The sequence below is a fragment of the Aulostomus chinensis genome, chromosome 21 (genome assembly GCF_037954235.1).
Source record: "Aulostomus chinensis isolate RoL2024-O1b breed Wild chromosome 21, RoL_Achi_v1.0, whole genome shotgun sequence".
Classification (NCBI taxonomy): Eukaryota; Metazoa; Chordata; class Actinopteri; order Syngnathiformes; family Aulostomidae; genus Aulostomus; species Aulostomus chinensis.
In genome coordinates this window covers 12,068,291-12,082,500 of record NC_141340.1, presented here as the reverse complement: position 1 = coordinate 12,082,500, position 14,210 = coordinate 12,068,291, and the positions used below count along the sequence as shown (strand labels likewise).

General features: G+C 41.9%; 1 protein-coding gene across 6 annotated transcripts in view; it reads right to left on the bottom strand.

The window, feature by feature from the left end:
- mllt10 (MLLT10 histone lysine methyltransferase DOT1L cofactor) overlaps nucleotides 1–14,210 on the bottom strand; it is a 45,275-nt gene that overhangs the window by 20,253 nt on the left and 10,812 nt on the right. For 5 of the 6 annotated variants that reach the window (XM_086190790.1, XM_086190791.1, XM_086190793.1 and 2 more), the window contains exons 6-10: nucleotides 13,925–14,018; nucleotides 9,996–10,085; nucleotides 2,833–2,931; nucleotides 2,323–2,659; nucleotides 1,377–1,595 (exon numbers count right to left, since the gene is read on the bottom strand). In XM_086190790.1, coding sequence (XP_086046916.1) covers nucleotides 1,377–1,595; nucleotides 2,323–2,659; nucleotides 2,833–2,931; nucleotides 9,996–10,085; nucleotides 13,925–14,018 — 839 coding nt within the window. The remainder of the gene's footprint in view (nucleotides 1–1,376; nucleotides 1,596–2,322; nucleotides 2,660–2,832; nucleotides 2,932–9,995; nucleotides 10,086–13,924; nucleotides 14,019–14,210) is intronic. The other variant, XM_086190792.1, reaches the window with a different exon arrangement.

Genomic DNA, 14,210 nt, shown 5'->3' with positions numbered 1-14,210 from the left:
TAAAGTTAATGACCAGATTGGTGTTTTTTTGCAACATTTGTTTGTTAATCATGTATCAATGTAAATCAATTTCAACTCTCTTACTCAATCTTAAAAGGCACAGGAAGTGGAATTGTTCTAAAAATAATTAATCTTAAGGTAAGACAGACATAAGTTAATCTTTACTCGTGGCTCATCACAGGTTCAACGGCTGTTTCTGCAGTACCTCCAGTCTGCAGGCATTTTATCATTTTTACTTGTTATTTTGTTATGAGCATGGCAGTTCAGGTCAGCCAATAACAGCATACATGTGTGTACCTGTGAGCCCTGCTGAGCGGATGTCAGACAAGGTTGCAAACACATTTCAGAGAAAGTCACAAAAACCACAAGGAAGGGAGAGTGGACAAAGAGAGGGTGGGATGATGACGGGGTGAGGAAGGATGCAGAGTCCACAGTGTCAACAACTGCTGCATCGCCTGGCTATCCTGCTATCATTCAATATAAAGAAACATTTTTTAATGAAATGTTTCGTGCAACATCAACATAAATTGAGCGTATACACCCTGGTTGTGACCCACATTAGTCTGTGTGTAGGTGCAGAGCGACGGACTGATCAGACACCCAACTCAAATTTCTGGGAAGCCTGTCATGGAATGTTTACAATTTAAAAACCATTTACAACCACTAAAACATTATATATTATATACTGTAATGCATTTTACTGTGTCAATAACTCCAATGTTATTTCATAATATCTATAACAACATGTCATGGCTTCTGTTGGGATTCATTTCCAGTGCCCGCTCTGCTTCACTCGTGGCGCTGAGACAACAATATGCTGAATGGTTGCAGCAACGGGTCTGCATGTTGATTTGTGGGAAAAACAGAGACAAGTAAAGACTACGGAAGCAGCAGGGTTCCCACCAAAGTACTGCCGTTTTAGCAAGCGTGTGTGTGTCTGTGTGTGAGACGGATTGTGTGTGTACAGTTTATCAGCTGATGAGCGAATGTTGCAACTCAACCTTACAAGACCAAAGCCAAGTTCCTGTGATTTGGTTCCCAACAGCTTAAAGTGAAGGGACAAATTCAATATGTCGACCTATTATTGTTTCATTAACAGTTATGTAATTATCAGCCCAAGATCATGTGACCGATGTCAGATGCCAGAGAGTAATTTAAACAACACTTCTCACAGGCTCCACATGACCAACAAATTGAATTTGACATTAAATTAGCACAGAAAGACAACAACTTAATATTATTTACACTGCAAAAAAAAAAAAAAGTCCTTTGCAGTAAACTGTTAATATTTTTACAAATAAAACCTCTGCTAGTGTTAACTGCTCAAAAGATGAAGCCCATAAATATTTGAGTAGAGCGGTAAATTTATGCGTCACCTGCAGAAGCAGCGGTAGCAGAAACAAGAGAACCGAACAGGGTCGTCGCTCCCTCTGAAGCTCCGCCCTCTGAGCTCGGCTTCACAAGGCAGCTGCTGAAAGATGGCGGGGAGGAGAAGGTAGTCCCACCCCCAGGACGCAAGGACGTATCGGAAAAACTTAGAAAATCTGAGGACGAAGGGGCAGAGGGCGTCTTGCTGGCGCTCGTCAACAGGAGCCCTGAGAGAGACAGGCGGAGGACAAGATAGACAGAAATGAACGAGGAGCTGAAGAAGCAACAGAAGAAACAGACCTGAAGGATGGAAAGTTTCCATTTTACTCTTCTTTTCATCATCATGAGAGCAGAACAAGATAACCAAAATAAGCATTTAATTTATTTTATCACTCGCCATCCACTCTGCAGTCAGGCCTCCCTCATCATGCAGTCCTCCCATGTTGCTGAGACAAAGCACAAGGACGGACGAATACACTTGCCATTCCTCTGCTCACACGCTAACTAAACACACACCTGACAAGTGCTTCAAGGTTCTGACAGTAGGAAACACAGAAGCCTAGTGTGCCCCCCCACTGACACACATGCTTCTTTCTATGTGTTTGTGTTGTTCTTTTCCCAGACAGGGCCCCAGATTACAGGAGTCAGAGGCAGGTCAAGACGAAACACTGTTATCGCAGACACACACACACACACACACACACACACAAGTCTGGTGTCTAGCCAAAATCCATTCACATAGTCCACACACACATTTAACACATGAACCCCGATGTTATTTGAGTTTTAATAACATTGCAGTAATTTCATTTGTGCTGCACTTGCAGTTCTGTGGTGGGTGGGCAGAGCAATAACACACATGATTTGTCACCGCCTTTCCATTTTTCTAACTCTAGGGTTAATTCCCGGTTGTGGGAAAATTACATACAGGACCATTTGTAGCCGTCAATTCACCTTGGTGGAAAGGCCCAGTGGAGGCAGAGGCAGATGTAGAGGAAGTTGCCATGGTGACCACGGCTGAGGGGAGGGGTTTCCCTGAGGATGTGAGAGACTTGCGGCCGCCTCTCTGTCCAACTGTATGACTTCCACTGCTGTTCTTCTTGTTCTTCACCTCAGATGCCACTTTGCCAGCATCCACAGCCAAACTGTCTTTGGAGCTCCCTCCAGAGAGAGCGGAGGACACTTCCTGAAAGTTGGCGTTGGTAAAACGGGCGCTACTGTCGTCTAGTCTCTTCTGTGAGGATGCAGGCAGAGAGGTGACCCCCCCCCCTGAGCTGCTACTGTTGTAGGTCTGGAGGGCCAAAAGAAAACGATCTCAACATGGGGATACAGTATGTATGAGGGGGAAAAAGTAATGAAACGAGGTGACAATTAAGAAATCAGCCTATTCCACTTCAATATCTAACCAGCTCGGTCACATTTCACCCCCAAAAAAAAGAAAATTATGAGGTGGATTGCCATCACCTTCTCCGGGACCATGATGTTTGGAAGAACGAGGGAGGGTGACATGTCCATGGAGGTCTTCTTGTGTTTTGGTTTGTGTCGGTCCCGTTCCTTGTGTTTCTGAAAGTGGAGAGTAAACAATATGACAAAAAAAAGGAAGAAGCGAGAAACAGATGAGTGAAGTTACTCAAGAACTGAGAGCAAAGTGAGAGAAACAGGACAAACACACAACAAACACCTTAGACACAAAAGAGGTAACATGACAAGCTTGTGTGGAAACACACGCAAGTGTCCTGGCAGGGATGATAGCTGAGGAGATGGCAAAACAAACTGTAAGAATAGGTAGGACAAGTGTGTGTGTGTGTGTGTGTGTGTTCGTGTGTGTGTGTGTGTGTGTGTGCGCGCGCGCGTATGAGAGAGAGAGAGAGAGAGAGAGAGAGAGAGAGAGAGAGAGAGAGAGAGAGAGAGAGAGAGCGAGAGAGAGAGAGCATTGCATTTCAAAGGAGCAGTCCGAGATGAAAGCTTCACAAACACAAAGAGAGTGATGGAAGAGAGATGAGAAAAAAGGGCAAGAAGTGACCGAATTTCAGCACGCTGCAGTTAAGAGCAGTGTCTCTAAGTGCCTCGTGCCGGGCGCACAAGGTCTCATTGTTTCATCCTTCATACCCTCCTCCTTGGACCACTGCAGCTCAATTTACACCCTCTCTAACACGCACGTCGCCAATCCTCCTCTCACACCCCTGAGGTGGCGACTGGGTGATGGCGCATTTACACCTCACATGAACACCCCACACCTTGACACCTCTATGCATATGTGTGGAGGCAGACAGGTGCGCGTACGCAGACTTTTACATGAACCCTCACATGTGCAAACAACCCAGACATGCTCGGAAATAGGCGGTGAAGATATGCATCGATCCTGAGAGACAGCGTAAGACTCAACATGCTTGTGATAGTCAGTGTCATGACAACTCTGGAACCTCAATCCCCCTCCTCCTCCTCCTCAACCACCACCACCACCACCACCACCACCACACCACACCACACCACACACGCACACGCACAAACACACACGCACGCATGCACCCTTCTCCCCTCAGGGTCTTGTTGAGAAATGATCTCATGAAGGCTGGTGACAGTTTAGCCAGACTTCCTCTATGAGTGGCAGTTAACAGACATCACCAGCCAAATCAGGAGATAGCGGCTCCACTGCGAGCTGGTTTCCGCTAATGCTAACGCTCAAGACAAATGCTGCAGATTTCGGTTCTTGGGTGTATTTGAGGGTGTAACTGCGACGGCTGCAGCAGGCGATAATTTTCATTATCTCTTAATGGCTAAAGGGGCATTAACTCTGCAGCTTTACAGGGAGGATCATTTAATTATTCAACTGCACGGCCCACAACTTTCACAGATCTCAGTGTTGCTTTCAGAAAATAAAAAATAAAACAAAAAAACAAAAACCAACTCTGAGAAACCACAGCCCACACTTCCTGTTGCGAGGTCGACCGATGTTCGGCTCTGGATCTATGTTTAACGACAAAGATACCAGCAACAGCAACCCAAAGGGTGTGTTACCTTTCCAAGTTTTTGGAATAATAAAAAAATCATTTAATCTATCAAAACTCAGAATTGGAAAAAAAGCACCAAAAAAAACAAGCATGTTCCCAAGGTGGTAGGGATCGACTGATTATCAGTCTGACAAATAACTGGTTTGGATTTTACTCAGGTTTTTTTTTTTTAACCCTTTAAAAAAAAACAAAAAAAAAACTAAGCAAGGTACCAGAGGAAAAAGAAAATAACTTTAAAGTTTGACTGAGAAATTTTAAGTTTTTCATTCACTTCAGTAAAACCCTGCTGAAAACTCCAGACACTTTCATCTTCATCAAAAACATCAAAAGTATGTTTTCAAATTAGGGTTTGTTTGCTCATTTTTAAGTACATTCAAAGTTTACACTTCGTGTGCTTTTAAAAAATATATTGTTCATTAAGAAACTTTCCATTAAACATGTTAAAATAAAGACAGCCCTATTTATGTATTGCTGTAAATTTCCGTGCAGAAATCTGAACATTTAGTGCAACTGCATATCGGTTACAAGTATCAGTATCGGTATCAGGCTCCATGTCTTACTAGTAATGGATATGAAAATATTAAACAAATATGATATCATGATTCCTTACAGGTGGAGTCTTCAGATGGCCTGCTTGGTGTCGTAGTCAATAAGATTTTACTAATGTGGCACTTTTTCATTTAGAAATGACTGAACTCTGCAATATATTACAACAATATAAACCGAATTAGTTCTCATATTGTTGGGACAGAGCAAATGTTCTAAATGTTAGATAAAAAAAAGGATTTCAAAAAAGAGTTAACACAGAACAACAGAGCTCAACTTGCACAAAGATAACCTGAGGCCGGATAAGAAAGAGATCTCACATGGCAGGCAATTTTTACTTAAACGGCATCTGTTGGGAAGAAAGTCAAAATGATACTGGAGAGCAGGAGATGGAGACAGATGGGTAAATTCTTTGGGATTCCCTTGTTGTTTTTCATTAACATTCCAGAAGAAGGTGTTGATGGACAGGGGTTGAGCGGCGAGGGTCGGATAACGCTCATACATACTCACACTGGAGGACCCGAAGCACTGGGCGTGGGAAACATAACACACACACAATGTAACCCTGACACACCCTTATCAATCAGGTCAATTGATAATACAGGCAGAGACAAAGCCTTTTAGCCTCCCCTTTTTCTCTGTTGCCCACCATTAGCAGCACCATCATTTGACAATGTCTGAGAGGTCTTTGAAACCGTGTGAGGTAAATATGAGTGGTGCCAGAGGATGAGGTCCACATCTATTTATCAACAAAGCCCCAAACAATGAGCAGTACAACAATGGGCTGACATCCACTCTGTCTATGTGGGCTACAGATCACGAGGCTCATTATGAGAGAGACTGTTCTGCGACTCATCAGTCCCCTAAAAGTATGCTTGAAAATGTTTTAGGATCTTGGTACACAAAGGAAATTGTGATTATTTTGCACCACAACTAACACTGCCTGACAGAAGGTGTCATCACCAACTACAGTCCTGAAAGGCTTGAGGAGCTGCTGTCATGGGCCTGGATGAAAGTGAAAACAACCAATGAAGGAATGACAACATCTCCTTCTCAATGGCAAGCAAAAATCCCTTTTTTTGGAAAACTGACCCCTGCAAAGTCTTGTAGGGCTGAACATGGCTGATCTCATCTCATCCCAACACTGGGATGGTTTGAGCAAGGTCATCCCATCACCCTGAGACAATCTTTTCTTAGATGGTTATTGGGCTGCTTTTGCGATTACAGAGGAAAAGTACACAGAGCGGTCGACTGTTTTCCCTCAAGCAGGGTGAAGGATGTTCCCCTAGCAAATAGAAGTTGGTTGGAGCTGTTACAACAGCACATCCGCCCAGCAATTTCAGAAGTTTCTCCAGATCAAAGGCTGTAATTTGAGAAAGGCTCTCAAAGACTTGGCGGAGGCACAGAGCAATGAAGCTTCTGGCTCAAAAGAGAGGACAAGACACAGGGAAGGCAGCGATCTGAGAGAAGTAGGAGGACGTCCCAATCTCTGCTACACCTCAAGATGTTTACGGATTAAATCATTCTGCTAACCCAGACTAAAACGAAGCCAACTTTCTCAACTCATCAACCTGTTCTGTACTGATGACAGAAAGGCAATATTAATGTGATATTGAATTTATTGTAAACAATACACAATTCTGCACGATGGCCTCAGGAGGAAGAGGAGAGGCTGCAGAAACAGAGGGGAGGAGGGCTATGGAGAGGTGAGGGAAGACGGGGAGACATGGAGGAACAGGAAGTGAGGGGGGAAAATAATCTGCCCTGGCCTGGCAGGAATTCCCCTGTGTAGTTTCCTGCAGGATTTCTGACCATCCATTGTGTGTGCGTGTGTGTGTGTGTGTGTTTCCTGCGGGCCTTTTCTAAATGGTCTGTGTGGGGGATCTTTTAGCTCCTGCTGTAGTATGACTGCAGGGTCTAACATGAGGTGGGCATATATCAGAGCCTCCAAACCATACAACAAATGCATGTGCGCACACAGACACACACACACACACACACACTAGCAGCAGCTGGGCTCTGACCCTGGAATGCGTGTGCGTGTGTGAGTAAAGGGGTGAGGGGAAGTTAGACTAATGCAAATCAGGGCAAATGCACACACACTCACACAAACTCTCTCACACACAATCTGGTATTGTCCAGCACTCTGACCAGGTAGGCAGGGAAAGTCCTACACAGCTGTCTGTGGTAATGAGCTTGAATATCCACATAAAATAATTATTTTCTCTGTTACAACTCTGCACCCCTGCAACATCCACGCATTGAAGACACACTAGTGTAAACATTACTTTCTGCTACTGATGCACTGCCGCATTGCTTAGAATTCAGTAAGACTGATGAAGAAAGACCGACAGAGACAGACAGTCTTGCATGCATTTTGGAGTAAAAACGAGAACTGTTTGACACAAAGAGAAAATGTTACGCATCTTAAACAAATCTTTAGTCATTGCTGATGCAGAATAACAGGACAGCTTCTACTGTGCTACCTTGATTCGCTATCAAAAAGAACTGTAATATCCTTCTCTTCGTTTTTAATCCTTTCATTTTTGCTTGGATCTTTGCTGGAGTGTTTAAATGTAAAGGACCCCACAGATGCGAGTTATGTTATCTATGCGTGACCCAACGGCTATTAACTATTAAGTTACATTTTAACACCCCATTTAACTGAGGATATGACAGCAATCTGTTGAGTACCGCATACTCGCACTTAAGTGCCGAGCTATTTGGATTTGTGTAGCTGTGTGTGTAATAATGTTAAATAAATAAAATCAGCACCCAGTACCATGGACTCTCCTCCGGCTAGAAGAGACGATTTGTGGGCAGATGTCCGAAAATAGCCAGGCAAGATGATGTCACAGACGTACATATAAAATAGCGTCCGCATGTCTCATACTGTAATGTCACACTTGAGCAACTCCCAGTGGGTGGAGCTCATTTGATGCTGTGTTTCTGACTCACAAAAGACAACCATGGTGCAAATTAGCTTCAGTGATGAATCAAAACAAGCCCCCACTGCTCTGTTCTCAGAATCAGTCATCAAGTTAAACGTAGCACCAGTTTCCCTACAATTACTTAAGGTCCCATTGGTAGTGCAGGTACTCGAGTAGCAGCAGTACCCGGCGCTGGGAGGTAGTAACTAATGTGACAGAGAGGACAGATTATTCCAACTCCACTGACAACAACACCAGCAGGGAAATTTTAAACTGTTTGTTTCATTTTCTTTACAGCTCATTCTGTTGCACCTCGTTCCTCTGTTCCCTATGAAACAACTCAGTCTTGCTCACTCAGTCGCCTCTGGATACCACCTAAAACACCACGATGAACGCTTGCCAAAAATAAAACCCCCACCAGGGACATCCCTACTTGAGGCCAATATCAACATTGTTAAATTTGCTTCGAATCCAGGGCACCTACACATTTTTTTAAGAATTCAGCACCCTTAGATTGACAGTGAAATGCTGAAAGCGTAGAGTCCTGCTGGGGTGACTTGAGTCAGAATTAAGAGCAAAACAACCTGACCAGTCCAATGTGTTGAATTGAGAGGACGTTACTGTGGAAAATTTCAAATAAAACTGCAAACCCTATAAAAATAAACATTCTTTTTTTTCTCCAGCGTTTTATTCAATGACGAGACTTTATTTATGATCATGTGACAATACTGTTTTACCTCACTTCACTTCACTGCTCGCTACCATGGAAGGGTGGAGGCATCGTCAAAATGCAATCTTCCAAACAGGACATTTACACGGACCGCAATATTCCATTATTAACTAGATTAACATGATACTCTGAACAAAACAATGCCATTCATACAGTATTTTCCAATAACTTTTGCTGGGTAGGAACACAATAATCAGATTAAGATGTGGAAGGATTACCTTTAAAGAGTTAAAAATGAGTGTACCTAAATCGCTCTATGAGGTCCTACAGGAGTTTATGCAGCATTTTAATGACATGTATGGAAGGCAAACTGCGTTCCAACCAATGGTCCCATTTCAAAAGAGTGTTACAAACAAAATGCAGCGGTGGCAACATGACTGAAATGATTTTATACCTTCTGCCACTAGACCGATTTCTCTCTGTAGCGTGTAAACAGGAATATGAATGGAATAGTCACAAAAAAAAAAGAAAAAAACACCTCAGTCAAAGTATTGTTTTATTCAGAGTAGGGTCAATAGAATATGGGCGTCCATGTTTGGGTGAATCACTGGGTGAACAATAAACTACACACTCTCTCTGGAACAGCTCCACTGGAAAGGGACAGTCATTCCTTTACTTTGTGCGCAGCCGTGTTGTGATAGAAATCACTGGCTTCACTCAACTGTGGACCACAGGGTCAATTCAGCTCGTCCTCTGCTGACGAGAGCTCGGCTCACATGGCAGAAAAAGGAGGAGGGGTGGATCCATGACTTGACACCTCCTGTAAATTCTGATTTTACGCAGCTTGTGATTACATGTGCTACTAACAGGCGTGACTGATTAACTCACACTAATGTAGCGTTCATTAGAAGCTTTGATCCCTGGTGGGTGTAAGGTGGGCTGCACTCATATTAGCTGCTAAAAGCTAATTCAAATTCAACTGCTGCTGGGTCTTTCACAGTAAAATTCCAGCTTTTACTTGGACTGCATGCCAGACGAAGCAGTACACATAGAGTATACAGTATTGTGATCGTTCAAAAACACCGTTAACAAAAAGTTGTGCATGTTTTTCTTCAGAAATGTGTTGAATGTTTGTTATTAATGGCACACGATTTAAAAACAAAACCAAAGAAAGAAAGCACTGATATCTTTCTCACAAATAAGTGACGCGCACTACAGTTGCGGGCCTTTTGGTTGCGATATCTGAAGAAAAAAAACATCAAAAGAAAATCATCCATCCAAGACTCAACTTGATCATACATAAACACCAGCTAATGCACCCAAATCAAGAGTCGCCGAAAAAAAAGTAGATTTACAGCGCATTTGACTGTCCCTCTACAGTGTTAACAAGTAAAAGCATATTTTTCTGGTGAAGCCACAGTCATCAAGGGTGGGAGGCATAGAGAGGGTAAGATCTGAGGACTGTCTTACCTTCTTGTCCTTGTCTGGGGGTCTATCCATACACTGAGAGGAAGAGTCACTTAAGCTTTGAGACCTACTACCACGGCCCCTGCTCCTTCGCTAAAAGGTAAAGAGGAACTCCAAGTTACTGGATGAAGTCCACAGAAAAAAGGCTAAAAATTAGACCAAAAAAAAAAAAAAAAAAAAGGAAAAAAAAAGAGAGAACTATATGGAGAATTTTTTTTCAAATAATAGAGAGAGAGAGAGAGAAAGAAACAAACTGGATTTAACTAAAAAAATCTGACTGAACTCAAGGACAAGTCAAAATTCAAAAACAGTCACAAGACATTGTAATGAGCATTGATATCAAAAGTGGCAGTTAAAGGAGGAATCTTAGCAGTGCCTACCAATTTTAAAAATGAGTGGTGGCAGTAGGAGTTTAAATAAAAATACAGGTCATCCACTATCTATTCATCCAATATAAAAATTATTACACCTATAAAGTAACATCAAGTGAGAATTTTGCCATCATTAAGCACCATAAAAGTGAGTACAACTCAATGGGATATTTTCTTGTTTTGTTTTGGTTTTTTTTTGCTCTTTTAGCCAAAATGAATGGCCAGAATACACCAGGCTAAGACGTAGATGTTGCTGACCACTAGAGCTGGTGCTGTTGTTACATGCCTGGTTTGTTATAGCTTTCCCTTCATGAGTGGCTACATGGACCATGGATCATAAACTTTACAAAAACAACAGCAGTGTTTAATCGTCTTTAAACAGATTGACCCTGTCAGAGGCAATAAAAGGCAGCAAAGCAACAATGCAGGTTGCTTTTTTTTTCTTCTTCTATCGTCATTGCACATTTAATTAAAAATCAATCAAATCAATGTGCACCAATGATGTCTGTCGAAAAAATACTGGCAATGTGAACGGCACACTGCTCAAATCCCCGGTGTGTTTCAAGAGTAAGATTGGAGGAGGCTCCCTGAGACGCTGCTGGCAACGTTGGCGACTGATCTCAGGAAAGCCAGCTTGATCTTGCTCAGTGTCTTTTGTCATGGTGAAAAACAACAACAACAAAAAAAATCACATCTTCCAAGATTAACACCCAGATTACCCCCAAGGCATAGGTTAAGGCCTGAATTCTTCAGTGCAAATACATGACCAGAGGCTGTGTCTTTTGGTAATTCATGTGAAATAATTGGGGCAAATTAGCAAAATTGCATTGCGTGTATATTACGATAAATTGATACACTAACTATCATGACAGACCCACTCATTGTCTTAGTTACAGTTTCCTTTAAAAAAAAAAAAATTAATTATCATTATGTATTATTATCATATGGAGATAATCTACCACATCAATTAATGGATACTACAATTTTTTTCAAAATTTTCTTGAAACCTGGGTTTCCTTGTCAGTACAGCCATTTTTCTGGGATACATTTTTAACTATGTTTTATTACTTTCCATTCATAATCATTAGATGTACAATAAATCTGTTTTGCTGCTTAAGACCGGAGGCAGAAGGTTCTGCTTTGCGAGTCACTGTCCCAGAAGACTCCCCGATCCGACCGCCGCTTTGTACACTCAGTCCTGCGGTTGATTGGATAGAAAACCTGGCTGATGCTTCAACATGTGCGTTTCCACTTGTCAGAAAAAAGTGGAAAATTACTTATACGCATATTATCAAAGAAATATCACTGTGGACTACGTGAGGACAATCAAGTTTAAAATCAGATTTGGTTACTGGCTGAATCCGGTCAAAAGCCATATGTTACTAACGTGCCGTGAACATCCATCAAGCGGTATTTCATGAAACCCACTTTGCTAACAACGTTGCTCACTTCATCATTGATTCGCCCTCATGCACTCCTGTCATCCATACAACTCCAGCTTAATGACATTATGTCCCGGTGTCCAAAGCCATTCATACACAATCAATATAACAGCATGAGCCTCTCCATCACCGTTTGTTAATAGAATGTCATCGACACACTAAAAATCCTGGCCCGTGTTTCTAAAAATTTTCTGTTATTTGCATCCCTCCAATAAACTGATGCCGTTTGAGTGCATACATACCCACGTTAAAGGTTGTTAACGAAAGGTGAAATAAATCTGCCTTCTAATAATGTTTGAAATACATCGCTTCAGTACATTAGGGTTTCATTCATTCCGCATTCTAATCACCCGCCTTTTTTCAGTATTATAACTTAAGTATTATAACATTTGTGCAGTAACTACTTTTTTGGGGTGCTGTATACTTCCAAAGACTGACATCTTGTTTAGGATAATTGGTTAATTGTGCAGCATCTGTCCAAAACATTATGAGAACAGACAAATAAAGATTTTCATGATTTTATCATGTAATTTCAACAAAATGCTATGACTCAATCTTCTTTGTATCCATATTCTACCTGACAACATCAAGCCAAATTTGCATCTGCTGCCCAGATATTAGAAGTTACTTGGAGTCTTGGGAAATAAAAAGCACTGAATTTTTCACTTAATCTGACATGAAGAAATGCTGATTAAACTGGCACTAAACTTGTCTCACATTGCAGTGAAACCTGACTCAAAAAGATCCCATCCAGCACCTGCAAACACAACCAGCTGTGCCCAATCTGGGTTAGGACTGATAGAAGAACAGGGCCACTGTTCTTAGATTAGAAGGATCCGGAAAGGGAGGAGGGATAACATGTGAAGATGGAGGGTAAAGTACAGGTGGAAGAGAGTTAAAGCCGTGGGGGGGGTCGATGGACTGATCCAATGAAAGAGGAAGCAGGAGAGAGAGAAAAAAAAATGCAGGGACAGAGGGCCAATGGACTGTGTGGAAAATAGAATAGATAGAGGGTTTTTTTTATCATTGGACAAAAGATGGAGTGAAGGATGACAGGAGGGCCTCTTAGAGCGGGAGAGGGGAATTAGGGAGGGGAAGAACAAGGCTGAGATGGTTGAAGAGATGGAGGAAATGGCTGAGGAAAAAAGTGCACAAACATGGGTCCTCTTCCGAGTCATTTAAAAAGGATAAGGCATTTCTCTCTTTCAGGAAATCAACGTGTGTCAAATCTACATCCTCATCCCTATTAGTTGGTGGGGGAACATGTAGATTGTTGGCTAAGACACACAGAGCAGGCAGAGAGACTTGCATTAAAAAAAACTGAGAGCAACACTCAGTTTCTTTGTGAAGACAGGGTATGCACAAGTCCGAGGTGCCAGAGACAATATAATATTAATATACATGTCCAGCATATCACCACACCAAGATATCATCTGAAAGCAAATATTATGTATATTTAACAATAACAATGCTATGAAGTTGGATGCATCCCTTACACAATACCTCAACCTAAAAGGAATTAAAACATTTACCTCGCCTGAGCTTTACGGCAGATTTAAAATTATAATTTTGCTGTCTTGCCGCAACGTTCTGGTTCACTCTTAAAGAGTTACTTTTGGCAGCAGCGGCAGCCACGCGTTTTATGAAAAGGGTCAGATATTTGCCTCGGGAGAGGATGGAAGACAAAAAATAGGGCTAAAGGAGAGTGAAAATTGGATTCAAAATCACCAAAAGTCCAAATGAATACAAAGGACTTGGTTCAGACCTGATATTTACATGAGTGAGTACAGGTGTGAATGCACTCAGGATCCGATCCCTCATTCAAAGATGGATAAAGAAGCAACTGTTTGTTAGCAAGTTCATCCCACCAACTCAAAACGACAATTACCTGTTTTCAGTGTTGACATAAAAATATGTGAGCGCAGATTTATCCTCTTAATCAAATGCAAAAATAAATAGCTCTTTCGTTCTCTGGTGCAGAAGGAGGTTCACACAATTCAGATTCCAAATTCAGATTAATTCCACATCTAGTGCTGTGATGGATAAAGCTGTTAAGACACTGAATGTTAAAGTAAAGGTTAGTTCTTGAATATGACACAAATATAAAAAGTACACTTACCAATTTGCTGTGGTGGTATTTGCAGTATCCACAGTACTTGACGTTGTCTGCGTCTGATCCTTGTTCCTCACACAATAACCCTGCAAACTGGGCACTGTGGCACAGAGTGGTGGATACAAATATTTAGTGATGTGGAAAAGAGTGAAGCCTCTGAAGTAGAGCGGGGGGGGGGGGGGGGGCTGTACGGCGTTAAATTTTACTTCGCAGTGCAATCTGAAGTACAAAAAAAACAGCGTATATTGTGGTATTTTTTTAGATTCTTTTCAACCTCAATATAATCAGATTT